Source organism: Thrips palmi, unplaced genomic scaffold, assembly GCF_012932325.1.
Source record: "Thrips palmi isolate BJ-2018 unplaced genomic scaffold, TpBJ-2018v1 HiC_scaffold_10, whole genome shotgun sequence".
NCBI classification, from domain to species: domain Eukaryota; kingdom Metazoa; phylum Arthropoda; class Insecta; order Thysanoptera; family Thripidae; genus Thrips; species Thrips palmi.
This window is the reverse complement of record NW_023144621.1, coordinates 21,701,785-21,719,306: the sequence shown is the minus strand read 5'-3', so window position 1 is coordinate 21,719,306 and position 17,522 is coordinate 21,701,785. Positions and strand designations below refer to the sequence as shown.

The window sequence follows — 17,522 nt, the reverse complement described above, 5'->3', positions numbered from 1 at the left end:
AGCGAAGGTCGCGCCGTGGCCAAGCAGAGCGAGATCTCGACGACTGGCGGGGGATGCCGTCGCGCCGCGCACACACTTTTTTCGCTCCGCCTCCATTGTTTGAGGTTTGCGGTCTGAGCGGGCTGGTCCCGCCCCGCCGCCGTCTTGCCGGTCTCACCAATCTGCGGCCGTGCAGTGCCGTGCCTTGCCGTGCCGCCCCGCGCCGCAGCCGCCTCAAATAGTCGCGCCAGACTAAATACACTTTAGCAGTGAAGTTCTGAGCCGCGCCAAAGACAAAGACAAGCCGTTCCTTTCCATTGCACAGCTTTGCTGTCCTCCAAAAGTCTCCCCTCCCTTTCCGCCGCGCCGATATTGACGACCGTCTCTTTCTCTCTCCAGCAGCGCGCGGGGCGGACGCTGCCGAGAGGGGCGGGGGAGGGGGAGGGGGTAATGAAAATCCTAACGGCAAAGCAGGTTAATGAAAAAGTGGCCAGAGTGCCGGACAGCAGGGACGATCGCGGGGCCGCCGGTTATAGATTGGCAGTCTGAGTGGCTCAGACGTTTATTGGTCCCCTTTCCTGGGAGAGCTGGACCACCTGGAAGAGCGGGAGCAGCAGAACAGTGGAAGACCAAGTACCCTGAGTGGCAAGATGACCTCAAAACATCAGAAGACTCATGTAGGTGTCCGCTAGCCTTCTCTCTCCCAACCCACAAACTATTTTTCGCTATTTTGATGTCGCACGATTATTTTTGATGTACCAGAGACTATTTTTGATGCGCCGCAGACTACACTTTTGTACCACACCTTTTTCTTTTGTATTCCACGGGATCTTTCTTCAATGCCACAGGCCGGGTGGCGTGAGCCCGATCGTCCAGGGCGTGGCAGGGCGTGCGCACCGGGTGCCGTCTGGGTGTCGGCCCGGCCGGGCGCGGCCTCGCAGGACCGCCACAGACAACGCCAGGCGGCCTGTCCGTGAGCCGTGAGGCACCGTGAGGCCGGCCAGGCATGAAAGAGTAACATGTGCGCAGTACAAAGGACAAGTCGAAGGGCGCGGCGCGCGGCCGACCCAAGGGCTGGCCGCCCTGCCGCCGCCCTGCCGCCGCCCTGCCGGCCGCGCCTCGAGCCCTTCTTTCGTGCGTGGGCCGCCGCCTGGCCGCCGCCTGGCCTGGCCGGCTCGCTGGAGCGGCTGGAGCCCCCGCTGAGCTAGGCTCAGGGCCGCGCCGGAGAAACACTGGAGGAACTGGCCCTTTGGCGATTCCTTCCAAAATAAGCCCGCACGGCGCAGAGGCGCAGCGCTACATTTTTCGGGGGAAACATACCACATGTTAGGAAGCGCAATTTCCCTGGGCCTTCCCTGCGACCCTGCGGCCGAGCCTGCTCTGGGGCCTGTTAAGGCTCCTCCTGGGGTCGGTAGGCGGGGCGGGGCGGGGGCCGGCGGGGGCGCTTGGGTTAAAAAGAAACAAGGCGGCGACGCGGCGGCCCGCGTATGAACGCCGCCAAGGCGATGCTTTCCATGACTTTGGCGGCTCCATTTCGGATTCCACGGCGCTAATGGAATTCATTGATCAAACGCTGAAAATTGGTCCCCGCCAGCACGATGGGGTCGTGGATGAGGCGCTGTCCTCGCCCCGTCCGTCTGTCTGCCGGCCCGCCAGCCCGACTGCAGCTGGAGTGCGAAAAACTTTGAAGGGCCCCGTCGTCGTTTGGGGCCTTCCCCTCTCGCCACTTTTTTGAATGGCCGCCGCCGTTTTTTTGGGGCGCGCCGCAACGACTTCCGGTGTTTACTCTTTTGGCGCTCCGCGCGGCTCGGCTCGGCCCGGCCCGACCCGGCCCTGGCTTTCCAATGCGGAACGCGCGGCGGGCGGTGCGGCGGGGAGTCAAAGAGCCGCGCATGACAGTGCGCCAGCGAGGCACAGACAGAGTCGCTTTCGTCGCTCTGTCTCTCTCGCACCCATGGGGCTCCCCGCACAGGTGCGAGAGAGACAGAGCGGCTGCAGGCTGGCCGGGCCGAGGGCCGGGCCGAGGGCTGAGAGGGCGCTGCATACGTATGCCGGCTGGAGTCGAGTGGAGAGTCGACTAGTCGACTTGGAAACAGGTGCAATGGAATTTATGGCGCAATGCCAGCAATGCCAGGGAGGCAAAATTATCGCGTAAAGTTTGCGTCGTATCACCGAGGCGGGGGGAGGGGGGGGGGGCGGCGGCGTAGGCGCTGCGCGCTATTGTTCGTTTACTTTCGGCCGGGCGGCGCGGTGCCGCGCCCTGCCGCCAGCCAGTATTGCGCGATGGTGATGCATGGTTTCCGGAATCAGGTTCACGGCAGACTTACCGGCCCGGCCGCCCCTTCTAGTGTCACCGAGCCGTGCGGGGCGGCGACGGCGGGGCCGCCCGGCAGGCAGGCACCGCGGGGGCACGGCTGCTCGGCGGGCTGGCCTACCCGCCGCGTGACAGGCGCTAGGAGCCTCGTCGGACATGGCTTCATCGCGGTTCCCCACGGACTCGTCGGGATGGGGAAGCCAAGATGGCGGCATGCACACTGCGGCCCTGCCCACGCCCACCCCGGCGTCATCGCTTGCCCCAGGCGCGGACCCGGCCACATTGTTCGGGCGCCGGGCACAGCGTTCTTCGCGAGAAGAACGGGCATTCGAGGAACGGGCAGCGCGGTCTGAATTCGGCATGCGGAAGCGGACGAAAAACACGGATGGATTTGCCTTGTTCGACTCGCCGACGCGTAGCGACGCCCCTTAAATAATCATTTATCATTGCCACGTGCGGGCCGAGGGCCAACCGCGGTGAAGGGCCAAAAGGGTGAAAAGCAGTGCGAGAGGAGGCGAGGTGAAGAATCCGCTGGGCGGAAGATGGGTCGCCACGGGCGCGCTGTCTTGCCTGCCGTCGCACGCCGTGCCGGTACGCCGGGACGCGCGTCCAGGCTGCAGAGCAAACGCGGAACGCGGAAAATGGCAGTGGCGAGGTCGCGCCAGCATCACCTTTTCCAGCAAGCCTGGTGGGGCGCGAGCGCGCGCACGGTGTGCGATACTCAATGCCGGAGAGAGGACCCCGTGGCGTGGCGTGCCTCGTGGAAACGGAAATACATCGCGCTAATGATCGCAAGGCTGGCGCGTCCCATTCGACGAGCGTGTGGCCGCCCCCTCTTCTCTCCGGTATGGCCCAGCGAGCGACGGCTGATTGATCGGTTCAGGTTCATCGCTCCCAAATGAGAGGAAATGTGCCACTTTTTCCCCTCATCCTTTCAAGTGCCTTTGGGGCGGGTTGGGGGAGGGGTGGACCTGCTGCCACGGTCTCACTCTTCTCGCGGTTGTGCGGTGGCCGCGTGCGGTGGCAGTGACCAAACGAAACGTCGACCGCTAGGCCGAAACGAAACGCCATGGGGGGAGTAAACACCCGACCAAATGAACCACGCATACACCCAGAATGACCCAGGAAAATCGAAATTTCGAACGAATTTGTCCGATTTCACGTACAAAATTGCACAAAACTTGTATATGCGCGAAGTCATGTGAGGCCAAGGAAAAAGTTGCCCAAGTACATTTACCATAGAACACGATGACAGTACTGGTCGCTGAAGTAACCGACTCCCTTCCTCGCGCTTGTCTCTCTCTTTGGATTCAGTGGCCCTTCTTCCATCGCCACGGCGCCGAGTCGCGCTGAGGGTCACAAGGGCTGGCATGGACTTCCTGCCCCCTCCCCCTCGGTTCCCTCTTTGGCGCGTCTCAATATTCACGGGGGGATTTTTGGCGCAGGGAGAACATTTATCGCGTCTGTTGAGACGGAAACTTTCCTGTATTGCCTCTGCTCACACTCCCCCTCCCACTGCCTCCTATCTTTGTGTCTCTTCTCGCTCCAGCAATCCTGCGCCCCGGCGGCGCGGCGCTCCGGCAGCACAGCGCTTCTCCTCAGGTACGGCGTGTATAGACTGCGTGTTTATAACTTGTCACCGTCACCCGTGGCGGCAACGCAAACTTGTTGTTTTATTTTCGTTCGCTCCCTTTCCTTTCCACGCGCGTCTGGTATTCGCGGCGCCCCCTCCCCCGCCTCCGTCGCCCGCAGCCGCGCCGCCGCCGCCGCCCGAGCTAAGTGTTATATTTTTCTCGGCTTGCGCGGTGCTTATGAGGCGTGCAAATCATTCCACAATCCTCTCCTCCGCGGCCCGGGGGGCCGAGGGCGGCCCTGGAGGCCCTGGAGGCTCCAAAGGGCGCGCTTGAAAAACGAAGATCCAGGACACTTTATTCTCTGGAGGAGGACGGCGGGGGAGGATGTGCCTTGTATGTTTGCGTGCTTTCTTTTCTCCCGCCCCTCCTCCGCAGCCATATGCTAAGAAGCAATACGCCGCACCCTGGCTAGCTGCCCCCCTAAACAACGGGGTGCGCATCGCAGGCATCGCCTCGCCCCGCGGCGCCCTTTAGCATATCGCGCCGCTTACCCCGTTTCACTTCAACTTGCCTGGCCTTGCGGGGCTGCCTTGCCTGCCTGGCTGCCGAGATACCCATTCGATTTGCATTTTCAATTCCCACGACTGTCCCTGGCCAGACCTGCCGCGCTGCTGTTAGTGTTCCATTTGGCCGCCCCTCTCCACACCTTGGCCCCCTCCCCCTCATTGCCACTACTCGGCAGCCCGGCCGCTCGAGAGGCAACTGATCCGGGTGCTGATCGGGTAGTCCGTGACGCAGTACCTTCCAGCCGAGTCGAGCCGAGTGCCGTGTCTGGTTTCTCCGGGTTCCTCCAGGGGCCTGCTGGAGTGGACGCAGTGGCCGCCCGCCTTGTCCTGTTGGGACTGGCGCATTCGGGGACGTCCCACAGTGGGTCAGAAGACCGGTGCAGGCGGCCGAAACTCAAGACGCGTTTTGAGCTCCAGAGTCGCTAATCAGGACTCTAACCCAACGTGTGACCCCACCAATGGATTCCTCCTTCAAAGAGCGATCCATTGATGCGGTCGCACGTTCAGTTCAAGTCCCATTTAGCGACTCTGGAGCTCAAAATGCGCCCCTCTCTCACCGGTTGTGGCGCACTGTGCGTCGGGCCCGGCAGGCCGCGCGCGTGTTTCAAACACCCGGCCGCGCGGCGCAGCGCGTTGCGGCGGACACGGCGAGGCTTGTCGTGTCGCGTGTTTTGCGTGTCCGACACGGACGTGCGGCGCGCTGCCTGCGGTCGCTGCAACTGTCGTTTGGACGCACTCGGACAAAGCTGTAAAAGAGAGAGGGTCATCCGGCTTGGCCCGCTTCGAGGCCGTAACACGCTCCGCCACGCCACGCGCCGCACGCTGTGCACACTTAGGCACGGGGCGCTAAGGGTGTTGCCGTTGAGTTGACCATGTGCCGCCAACTTGTACCCCGCACAGCGCTAAGCCCTCGGGCCCGCCGGGTAAGAGCATTGCGCTGTGCGGCGCCGCGGTTCGAATCCTCGCGGTTGACAATTTTCAGCACATGCAAAGCAGGGAGGGTGCTGCAGCGATCCTTTTCCAAATTCATAGCAAAACGCAAAATCAAAAGGGAAACAATAGAGAGCCGCCCGTGGCGTTTGATTGAACCTTGCAGCATCTTCCACGAACGGAAGGTGCTTGTAGTGGATGCTAACAGAGTTTAATATGCGAAACCACTCGTGCCATCAGTGCTTCCTGCTTTCCCGTCTGAAGAAAACACTTAATTTGCCCAACGGGTGGCACTGCATCCAACGCCGGCAGGCTCCCCCGGGTGTTCCAGGGCGTTCTGGGGCGTTCTGGGGCGTTCCCGGCCTCCTGGGGACGTGCTCCGACGTCTCAGGTCGGCCGTGATTAGATTTGGCCTTCGATTGCGGCAGCGCACCGCATTCCACCCAATTTGCGGCCAAATCCCACCATTTACCAGCGGCAGCCGCACCGAGCGCCCCGGCCGTCCTCGCCACTGTACAAGGGCTCCGGGACTCTGGAGAGAGAGCGCGCCGCTCGCCCAATTCTCGCTTTTTTCCCGTTCTTTCTCCTCTCTCCTCCCGCTTCGTCCTGGACCATATCCACGCTGCGTCGCTGCGTCGCTGCGTACACTTCCCCGCCGTTTTGCCCCATCAGTGGTGGCGAAGCGAAGCGCGGGCGTCGCGGCGCGGCGCGGCGGGGAGGAAGGCCCTTCCTACCCCCTCCAGGGCGCTGCGGCTCCGCTTGGCTCCTCGCCCCGCCCGCTCGCCTCAGTCGTTCGCCGGCCGTGGGGCGCGGAGGACGCTCTAGCAGACGACGCTCGGCCTCGACGCTCGGCGCGACGCTCACGACGCGAACGCACTCGGCGTCCTTCCGCGCCGCGGTCGCAGCGCTCGCCGAGCACGCCGAGCACGCCGACGGGGTGGACAGCGACGGGCCACACGCAGGCGGCACCGCGACGACGGCGACCTCGTCGACGGCATGGTCTAGGAGGAGAGCCGGCGTCAGCACCATGGCGACGACCCGCGCCAAGCACCGGGACCGCGCTGCCAGGTGAATGTCGCGACAAACACGTCGCCGACGGCGACCTTCACGGCGCCGCGTTGCAGCGCTAGAAACCTTTGAAACTCCGGGAAACGTTTTCGCGCAATAATAACGCCAGTCCGCGTGCAACTGGGACGTCTTCTCGGAAACTCGGGACGCGAAGAAAGAACTCCCGGGGGTGGCTGCCCGCCCGCCCGCCGGCTACACTGGTCTGGCTGCGCCGGGCTGCGCGGGTACGGCCATGACGTCTTGTAGTGCCGGTCCACGGCGCGCCACGGCATGCCCGGGGCACCGTGGCTCGTCCCTCTATCTGAGCGATGATGCACTCTCCATTATTTGGTCGCCTGGCGGGACAGGGAGGGACGGGGCGGCCGGACAGCGAGGGGCTGCAGCAGTGCAGCTGGGCCGCCCGGACCACCCGGGGCAACGAGGGCGGGGCGGGGCGGGTCGCAGGCCAAGGAGTAAACAGGCCAGGGCTTCGCTGACCGCTCGCTCGGGGAGATGTACCCGCCAGAAAAACAGACCGTTGTGCAGGGCCGGGTGCAGGGCCGGGTGCAGGGCCGGGTGCAGGGCCGGGTGCAGGGCCGGGTGCAGGGCCGGGTGCAGGGCCGGGTGCAGGGCCGGGTGCAGGGCCGGGTGCAGGGCCGGGCGCAGGGCGCGGGGCAACGACCCGAGCGTCGTCGGCGTCCTCTTCCTGCTGTCGGTGCGCTGGCTGCAGACCGATTCCGAGAGTAGCTCATCGCTCTGTCTCTCTCTCGCCCATTCGTGACGCCAAATGATTTCGAGAGAGAGAGAGAGACGCACGACTCTCGAAATCGGTCTGATGCAAACGCACACCTGACGCGCGTGGCTCGAAGTAAACAAACGGCCCGTCCCGATGGAGTCCGATACGGCGCGTAAGAAATTCCCAATGCCATCGGTTTTGTGCCCTCGTCATTGGTTTCGGGCCCCGCAGCCCCGCGGCCCGCGCGGCCCTTCGGGGCGGAGCCTTCTCCGCCGTCGCGGAGGGTCCGAGGGACGCCGTCGAGCCCTTGCCGCGGCCATAGGGTCCCCTGGATGTGGTGGCATCTTAAGTATCGAGCGGCGCGAAGGGGCCGCGCGTGTATGTGGGTGAGTGCATGTGTGTGTGTGTGTGTGTGTGTGTGTAGGATCCAGAGCCCTGCCCAGAAACACGTTGTAAATATAAAGCCCCGCCACGCCCCGCCGCGCCCCACGGCGGCCCGTAAAGCATGCGCAACAGCCTGCATTGGTTCCTTGGCAGCGTGCTCCGCGCGCGCCGCCCCGCCGCCCCGCCGCCCCGCCCACGTCGAACTGATATTCTAGGTGCGCGGCGTGTCTGGCCCCGCCGTGGCCTACTTTTTTTATGCAGCGATGAAGTTATCCGCGTTGCGCGGGTCTACGGGTCTGCGGGGCTTTGTGGGCCTCCACCTGCCCGGTGGGGCAGGGCACGGCACGGAAACGCTGCAGCGCTGCTGGCTTGAGCCTGAGCCTCCTATCTCCCCGCAGCAGACAGGTACGCCGCCCCTGCCGAGGTGTCCGCAGGCCGGTTGGACATGCCGTATTCATACCGAAGCGCTGGCGGCTGTCGAAGCCTTGCCGCCGAACGGCACGGCCACGGCGTTGGTGAGCGTGGCGGGGATTGCCGCTGGACAGTCCGGGACAGTCGCAATGGTCGGCTGGAGGGCAGGCCGCGGGACGGCGGGCTCGGCGTGGCGTGGCGTGGATCCAGGCCGTCTTGTGGGGGGCGTTGTGAAAATGGCCACATCCTTGGCGGGCACGGAGGGCCGCTGCCGCTACCGCCGCCGCCGCCGTCCCCTCGCCGAGGCCCTAAGAGGTTTCGGATGTTCCAGTGGCAGCCACATCAGGGCCACACACTGACAACGTTACAGAGCGCGACAGAGGGAAGGGGAATGGGGAGGCGCTGATGGTCAGGGCAGCAGTGTGGTGACAGCGGTCCTCGCCGCCGAGTCCGGTACGTACGCCCTGGTGATGGTGATGACCCCCTGCAGGCCGCCCCCTTTTAACGCCAGCCGCACCTGCCGGACTCAGTGTAAGTAGTCGGCAAGTCCTTCCCGCTCCCCTCGCCGAGCAGCGCAGTTGTTAACCATTACCGTTTGCCGAGTGCAGCGCGAGTACATGCGCGCTCACTCGCCGAAACCGACGGAAAAGGCGTTTCAAAAATTCATGACGAAGTGCGAACATTTTTATCACGTCAATGGAGATGAGGGGAGAGTCGTGGAGAGTGTAGCGCGTTGCCGAGAGAGAGAGAGAGAGAGAGAGAGAGAGAGAGAGAGAGAGAGAGAGAGAGAGAGAGAGAGAGAGAGAGAAGTGAGCCACTGCCGGAACGAGCGGCGCTGCCGCGGTTGCGCCCCAAAGTTTACCACACTTTCCATCCCTTTTATTTTTATTTTTTTTGCACCCCTTAGGTGGTGGCGCGCGAGGTATTTTTTATTTTTATTGTTCCGTCTGCGTCTTTATTACCTCCCCTCCTCCAGGAAGTGCAGCGGCGTTTGCTTTGATCGAAAGGCGGTGTGGTGTGACGTGCCGTGGGACGCACCGCGCGACGTGGACGGACAGAGTCGCCGGGGCGCATCTAGCGCGGTCCTGCACTGCCAAGGACTGCCGCCTCTGCTCACTGAGAGTCGTTTCCGTCGCTCTGACTCCCTCGCACCTAGCTGGACGTTCCATCAGAGCGAGGGTCCGCCGCACACAGAACGCAGTGTAGCGACGAGGCGGAAGGTCTACAGTATTTTCGCATCCCGGTCTCATTACAGTGCAGACCTCCGCTGTAATTTATTCGTTGCAAGTCGCGGGCTGTGAAGCGTTTTACAGCCCCTATAAGCAACACTTGCGTTTGACGATTAAATTTCCCTCCCCTTCCCCGAACCTTCTTTTATGGACTTTGGTATTAAAAAATGGGCACCATCCGTGTGGTTCGCTCAAGTAAAAAACCCGGACAGGGGAACAAAATGCCCGGCAGGCGCTTACTTGAGCCTGCTCACGGGTGTGTAAAAAGATTTTTATTATTTATGGTGGTGGTGGTTGAAGCGCCTGACACTAAGCAACACAAAACTTAACTTTTCATTCTTTCAAATTTCTGGTTATCAGATGAGAATCCGTAGTCGCCTGCAGTACCGGCCTCTGTTTAGGTGCGAGATGTTAGGCGCACCCCAATAAATAGTTTCTTAATTTTAGATTTTTTTTTTGTCAGGAAAAAAATCTTCACGGTTAAAACGGTTCCTGGTTTTCCCAGAAACTCCCTGGAAATGACCTATGTCTCTACCATTGGCTTACTCGGAAAACCAGGTACCGTTTTCACCGTGTTGGGACAAGAAAATTTTTCTTTATACACAAAACAATGTTTAGATCAAGAAAATTTTTCTTGAAAAATTCAACAAACTTCATTTTTTTAAAATAAAATGAAAGGTGATGCTTTTGGGTGCGCCACCAGTGCCACCGCAATGACCGGCCCGGTCGGCCAGCCTGCCGGCCAATCACAGAGAGGCAGTGAGCGCGACGAACAAACTGGCCGCAGCGACGAACCCGAGGGGTTACCCACCCCGGGAATCATGTGTACACTAGAAATCATTCGTAAATCTTTTAAAATTCGATGGAAAATCCTTATAGTTTCAATTTAAAGTCACGGTAATCATGTGATACACACAAAAACATTCAAATATAAAGCAAATTTTCGAAAGTTCTCTCTTTTTCTCAGGGATATGTTCTGGGAATCGCGGGAATCCGGAATCGTGTGTACACTAAAACAACGAGTGGGTAACCCCTCGGACAAACCCCGCCGACGCCTTCCGCCGCGTAATGCGGTTTTATTCATGCGGTTAATAATTGTGCGATGCCGCGATGCCGCGGCTGTCATGGCACGGTCGCGCAATCCCTCCCCCTCCCCCTCCCCCTCCCCTCCAATCTCGCTGCCGCTCTCGGCCCGGCCGCCCGGCCGCCGCGCTGTCGAATTTCTCATTCGCATATTATGCGCAAATTTATGGCACCGTTATGGCATGGCGATCGGCACTGGGGAATGGGCTGCTGCGCCTTCGGGCTGCGCTGCCGCGCCGCGAGGGGGCCGCCTGCGAGGTAGGCAACCAGAACGCAGCCGCGGCGAAGCGCTGCCCGCCTCGCAGGCGCGCTGCCCGCCAGCCAGTCGCATGGACAGCGACTCTGGAGCTCAAAACGCGTCTAGGGTTTCGGCCACATCCCCGCCGGTCTTCTGGCTCACTGGCGAACCTATTTTTAGCTCTTATTTGTTTTTGGAACAAAATAATTGAAAAATTAAAATTGACTTACGTTGGCGATAACCTCATGTTTGCAAGGATTGACGCCCCGCACGGAGCTTGTTTGCGTTGGAGCCGAGTGCGTATCCGGGTGTGTGTGCGCGCGTGTGTGTGTGTCTGCATGCGGCGTTTGCCTGCTGCTGACTCTTCTCGCCGTGTTAGCCACCCAATGCGATGTGCACGCCGCGGCACGCCGTGTGTTGGCGCGTGTTTTCATGTGCAAATAGAAGCGGTTCGCGGGGCGGGGAGGGGGGGGGGGAGGTCTGCGCGCCCCGCGGCAAGACTTTTCGAGAGGACGTGGACGACGGACGGGCTGGCCTGAAGGCCGATTCCGAAGATTCGTTTCTTCTCTGTCCCACCCCCAGGGCGTTCCGAAGGGTGCGAGGAGGACAGAGCGACGAAATGTCTCCACTCGGCGGGCGGCTCACGGACGGACTGCAGCTTTGTCCCCGCTCCGCTCGGGTCCGCCAGGACTAGGCCTGGGGCGGGGCCCGTGCGTTGCGAACGTTGTTGCATTCAGAGGCCTTTTGCCGGGATTGCAGTGAGAGTGCCCCTAAGCCCTGTGGAAAAAAAATCCCCGGGGAACTTGTTGAGGAAAATGCATTATAGCAGCCCATTCTCGGAAAATTCTAAAACCTGATCTACATTTATAAAGATTCAAAGGGTATAGGGGATCCGAGCGAATCTTTTTGAACAATGAAGACTCAAGATCGAGCTCTAGAAATTCCGGTGGATCTTTGGAACGCAATTTGAGAGACTTTCCAATTTATTTTAAGCATTGTTGCAGACTGATTCTGAGCGCCAAGGTGTCCACTCGTTCTCTCTCTCGCACTCTCGGGGTGCCCCGTATGGGTGCGAGAGAGACAGACAGTCTGCTTGGCTCGGCTTGGAGGAGCAGAGGGACTGAGGGACGGGCTGAAGAAGGAAGAAGGGGATACAGTGGCGGCAGTGAGCTCACGGCCCGTCAAATATTAAACGAGTCCAATCAGCCCGAAGATCACTTTACCGTGAGATCCACCCTCCGACCGCATTGTGGGCGGGGCTGCGGCGGCGGGCCAGGCCCGTGTACCGCCGGGGGACCCTCCCTTCCCTTCCTTTTATTTCCTTGTTTTATTTTCCCCGAAAAGAACATTGATCGTCAATTAAGTAGAGCGACAGAGTCATGTCGTGCGTGGCTGATCGGGTGAGTTTCCCGGAAGCTAGAAGGAAAATAGGCTCTATGGCGGCGTGCTTTCTCGCCTAGGCGTCGAGATTTTGCTTTGTTTTCTCGATCATTTTGCCGCCCGTAGGGCAGGCAGTCAATCCTGGCGAGTTCCTCTCAGGCACAAAGAAGCAAAGCACAATGGGTTACTCTGTAAGGACTCCAGACTGCAGCGCGGCGGGGCAGGCGCGGGTTTCAAGTTTCGGCAGGGCCTTAAACGTGCCGGTCGCTTGCCTTCATTATTTAGCCCAGGTTGCCGTAATTCCAGTGGATTATACTCGGTTGCATTTGCGAGGCGACGCGAGCGAGCTCGAACGTGTATACGAGCCGGGCTGAATATTTCATCCCGACAAGGAGGGAGAGGGAGAGGGGGAGAGGGACAGGCTGTGGCCAGTGCAAAAGGGAAAGTAGGGACCGGGACTCAAAACTGGAGGTAGAAAAAGGCAAAGCAAGAAAAGCTTTCCTCAGTCTGGTCATTATCTGTCTGGAAAGAGAAACAGCAAGTCGTATCAAAGCGGAGCGCTCCAGCGACCCTGTTGTTGTTGTTGTTGTTGTTGTTGTTGACGTTGTTGTTGACGTTGACGTTGTTGTTGACGTTGTTGTTGACGTCGATTCCCAGCCGTTTTGACGAGACGCCGCTCCACTGTTAACGAAGTCTGACCTTCGGAAGCGACTGGCTCATGCACCGTCGACTCGACAGCTGACTCTAATTCGCGACGCGAGTGCATCGGGCTGTGCGCGCCGGGCCGTGTCTGCAGCCAACCCTCCCCCCCCTCCCCCTTTTCCGACGCTGCCGCGCTCAGTGGTGCAGACATTGGTTCCCCGCTCCGTCTGCCCACCGCTGTGACCGCGCCACCGCGCTACCACCCGCGGCCTCAAGTGAAGGGAGCGCAGCCTCGCGCAGCCTCGCGCAGCTTGCACACCGCAAGCGTAATTCATATATCAAAATTTTTAATCAAGACTGCCTTTGGATTCACTTGGGATTCTCTTTCAGAGCGCGAGTCAAGCCGGAAGGCCCAGAAGGGGCGGCAGGGCCAGGCTGCCCCCTCCCCTCTCTTCCCGTCCCCCTCCCCCCTCTTCCTCCTCACCGCCAGACCGCGACCTCTTATGTACCTTTCCGGCCGGTTAATAATTTGTCGGCGGTTCGTCCCCGAAGAAAATCACGGCGGAAAAACACGCCTAGGCGCCCGGCCAGCCAGCCAGCCTGCCAGCCCAGGGCTGCAGACAGAGTCGTTAACGTTGATCTGTCTCTCTCGCACCTATACAGGAGGCCCCATGAGTGCGAGGGAAGACAGAGCGACGAAAACGACTCTCGGAATCAGTCTGCCGCCTAGGGCTGCCGGCTGCAATTTGACAGCAGGCCGCTGGAGGGGGAGGGGGCCGCGGGGGCTCTCCAACTCCAAAGAGGAAAGGCCGGATGGACACGCCATGGGAGCGAGAGGGACGACGAACTCGGCGACACGGCAGAGACACGGCAGAGACGCGGCAGTGACGCGGCCGACGCGCGAAGCGAGTGTAGTGCAGGTGGCGGGGCCTTCGCAGCCTTGCAGCACTCAGGCCCACCGCACTGGCAGCAAGTCGCGGCCCGCCGGGGAAAATCGCCCGGAATGCGGCGCCGTTATTGCGAAGAAGCCGACTTGCGCGAAGCCTTCGGTTGCCTTCGACCCGCGGGGCGGGGCGCGCCGTGCCCCTCGGACCGCCACACCGCCAGCAACTTGCGCTGCGTCCCTTGCCGCGCATCCCGCTCTGATTTATGTGTCGCCCCCCCCCCCCCCCCCCGCCCCGCCCCGCCCTCCACCGCACGGCAAAGGTTGGCGTCAAGACGTCCCGTCGGGTACGAATGGAGAAAAGGCGCGAAAGGCGTGAAGCACGCGGGACTTTGAATGAAACAATCTTTCTGCAAAAGCGTCGCTTTCTCATCGGACAACTTTGCGGTGCCATTGCTCTCGAACGAATGTTGACAATCGCACACCTGAGCACAGTGGGCCAGAGGACCGACGGAGGCGGCCCAAATTCTAGACGCGTTTTGAGCTCTAGAGTCGCTAAATGATACTCGAACCGAACGTCGGACCCTGGCAATGGATTGCTCGTTCGGAGAGCAATCCATGGGTGTGGTCGCACACGGTCGGTTCGAGTTCTGTTTAGTGACTCTGGAGCTGAAAACAGGTCTACAATTTCGGCCGCCTCCACCGGTCCTCTGACCCACTGTGCCGAGGCAGGGCATCAAAGAGAACGTTCCCAAGACCACCCACCCGCACGCTGAGGGAACACGATTTGCAACAGGCGTGGACGCAGTGGTCCCCCGAAGGCAGCACATCACACGCGTCTCGACCGGAGTCTCCCCCAGGTCGCGGTCGCGCTGCACCTCGCTGCACCGAGCTGCACCGAGCGCCCCGCCCGGCCGGCGCATCAAAGTTGCATGGAGGCTCTACGGGGCGGCCGTGGCGGTCGATGCCGGCCCGGCCCGGGTGCAGCCATCGGCCGTAATGCGCGCCGCGCCGCGCCGCGCCGTGTGGTGTGTTTTTAGAGCGGCCCGTAATGATTTGTTTGGGGCAGGAAGGCCGCGGAGTGATGTTGCCCTGTTTGGCCCGCGGGCCGTGCGATGCGCGCCGCGATGCGCGCAGACATGCCATCGCCCCCTTTGCGCGGTCCGCGATGAATAATCGTGTTTGCTCGCGTCGCCGTTTGCCTCGCCCGCTGCTCGGAGTGAAGGTGTAAGTCGGAACCACTTTTGGGCATTACTTTGGCCGCGGTTAGTGCGAGCGATAAATCCTTTGGCGGCGGGCGGGGCGACGGCGGCGTGCCGTGCCGTGCCGCGGTCTATTCTTGCCAAGGGTCAGCCTTTCGCTCGGCTTCGCCACGGCTCGGCTCGGTGCCGCGGCTCAGGTTTGCCCCGGCCCGGCTCGGCTCGGCTCGGCGTGTCACTTTGCCGCCAAAGAGGGTGCTGGTCGCGACCCTTGTTATTGTGATGGCGCGGTCGGCGCGCGGTGTGGGGTTGCGCCGCGCCACGCCGCGTTGCCGCGAGCACCACGACGACGGTGTGCCGCCCGCTCCGCGTCGAGGCCAAGTAGGCCGGGAAGGAGGCGGCGGCGCGGCGGAGCGAGTGGCTCAAGAATGCGGGCCGCTGGAGCTGCTGGGTGGTAATTACTGCTGATTGGCTGTGTCGCCACTCGGGCCGACCGGGCCGGCCGGGCAGCTGCATCCCCAAGAAGCCCCTCGTGCCCCCATCGTTTGCACCCCCAACAGATTCTACGCCCCCTCCCCCACCCCCGCCCCCGCCGCCCCCGCTGCCGGCGCCCAGCCGTTTTATACCCACCGCTGTAATTTATGGGGGCCAGTGGATTAAGCCGCCCCCTCCCCCCACCCCCTCGTGCACCACGCCAGAGAAAGTGTCTGGGCGGCGGCAGGGGCGATGAATATGCACGCTTTCCATAAAAAAGGCAATTTCAGTCGTTCGGTACCGGCTGATCGAGACAGCAGTCGATCGCCGGGCGGTTTGGGGCGCTGCTCTCCGCCCCGGTCCGCCCCGGTCCGCCCCGGTCCGCCCCCCTCGACGCCCTCGGCGCGCAGGGCCCTGCAGACCGATTCCGAGAGTCGATTTCGTCGCTCTGTCTCTGTCGCACTCACGGGGCGTCGCGTATGGGTGCGAGGAAGACTGGGCGACGAAAACGACTCTCGGAGTCAGTCTGCAGGGCGCGTGGCGGGGCACGCCGACGCGCTGAATGGGCGCATCGGTGTCGAAGGTCGTGTCGACACGGCCGTACCGTCCCGTCGTCCCGTCCCGGGGACCGGACTCGTTTTTACGCCGCCTTCCGCGCCGCCTCGCCATCGCCCTCCTGACCCTCGGCAAGTTGGCCAACTCTGGTAATTTTGATGAGAGACCGGGCAAAGCAAGGCGCCATCGTCCTTGAGGCGGGGAACACGCAAAATTTAATTTGGCTGCGAGCCGCGCGCCGTGCCGTGCCGCCCCAGTGGCACTCATGTGCGCGGGGCGGGGCGAGTCCTCCAGCGGGCCGTGGCGGCAGGCCGTGGCGGCAGGCCGTGGCGGCAGGCCGGGCCCGCGGCCCCGAGCACGCCCAGCAGGGCGTACTTTCTTAACTTGCGCCGCTGCGCTGCAGGAAGGCCTAAAGTATTCAGGATATGTGTTGTAAGTAAGAACGGCGGCCATCTTGGCGCTGCCGCGGCCGCTCCGCCCCGGCGGCGAGGCGCCGTGGAGGCGCGAAGCAGCGCGAAGCGAGCAAGACAAACTACTGGGAGTAGCGGCGCAAGGCAAGCAAGGCAAGCTCGGCGAGTCGCGCGGCGCTACAGCAACGCGATCCTGGCCATGGTGATTGATGGCGTTGACGTCGGGGCGGGGCGGGGCGGGGCGGGGCGGGGCGGGGCGTGGGTGCAGGCCGTCTGCAGCTGGGTCGCACTCCCATTGATTGGCGGGGCAGCCTCCCTGCCTTGGCCTGCAGGACCACTCACGTCCGCGGCCAGCTGACATCGGAATAAGGAATCTCCAGTCGGCGGTCCGCCCCCCCCCCCCCCCCCCCCACCCCGGACATCCTGAACCAGCCGAACGCCCAGCCCGCCCTGCACGGCCTCGGTGGCCCGGCCGCCTGCCCTACCCGTTCTCCACGTGACTTCCCGAAACCCACTCGACCCGCGCGCGGCTTGAATGCCAACCAGTCTGGAACTGTGTCGCCGTGGCCGCCGTGGCCGTGGCAGTGCACTGTAGTGCCCCGGGCAGTTGGGCGCGGCAGCTTCTTTTTCGTGTTACACGGTTCGAAATGATGAGAAAATTCCTTCCGGGCCAAAGTTGGAGGGCGGGTCCTCAAAACTCGGCCGGGCGGACGCTTTGCGCTGGGGCGGCGTGGCGGCGCGGTCCCCGGGGCCTGGGCTGGCCTGGGCTGGCCTGGGTGTCGTGTCTGGCGCTGGCTTGTCTTTTGCCTTCCTGCTTCCGTGATAAGGGCCCGTCTCGTCCCCGCGGCCGCCGTGCCGCCGCGCCGCCGACCTGGAGCGCCGCGCTGGAGGAAAATAAAATGAGCTTACGGGACGCGGGGAGCCGCGCAGTCTCGCGAGGCGCGGGGGCGTCAGGGACCGCGGCCGCGGAGTCAGGCGGAGTGCGTGCCGGGCTGGCGGACGGACAGGGCCGCACGCAGACAGGCAGGCAGCACGGTGGATATTCAAGCAGATGGAAAGATAAACGGATGACACCCTTCACCCCCAGCGGCAACCCCAGCAGCAGGAGCCTAGCGGCAACCCTAGCGGATCCACACGCAAAAAAATATTTTTCAGATCAGTGCTAAGCGATTTAGTGGGGATTCGGAGCAGCAGAGCTAAAAAATTAGCACAGGTGCTAAATGATGTAGCTGGAGGCCAATATGATTTAGTTGGGGAGTTCGCGATTAGCAACAGAGTTAAAATGTTAGCACTACGATTAAAATTTTAGTTGGGCCTACACAGCTAACAGTTTTAGCACCCGAGCTAATTTTTTAGGTGACCCTCGAATTATTTTTTTGCGTGCAGGACAACGTCACAGATGTAGCCCGGCTGGCTCCGCTGCTTGAATCAATGCCCGAGTCTGCCCGCCTGCCTGTATTTAATTAGGCTGAGAATTCCGCGCTCACC

At 61.9% G+C, this 17,522-nt stretch overlaps 1 protein-coding gene across 2 annotated transcripts in view; it reads left to right on the top strand.

The window, feature by feature from the left end:
* The window catches only part of LOC117653757 (lachesin-like), a 163,934-nt gene that overhangs the window by 36,095 nt on the left and 110,317 nt on the right, over positions 1–17,522 (top strand). Inside the window, exon 1 of one of the 2 annotated variants that reach the window (XM_034399639.1) lies at positions 6,339–6,431. The exons of the other annotated variant lie outside the window; for it this stretch is intronic. Coding sequence (XP_034255530.1) covers positions 6,391–6,431 — 41 coding nt within the window. The 5' untranslated portion in view covers positions 6,339–6,390. Of the gene's footprint in view, positions 1–6,338; positions 6,432–17,522 lie in introns of those variants that run through there. 2 annotated transcript variants of the gene reach the window in all.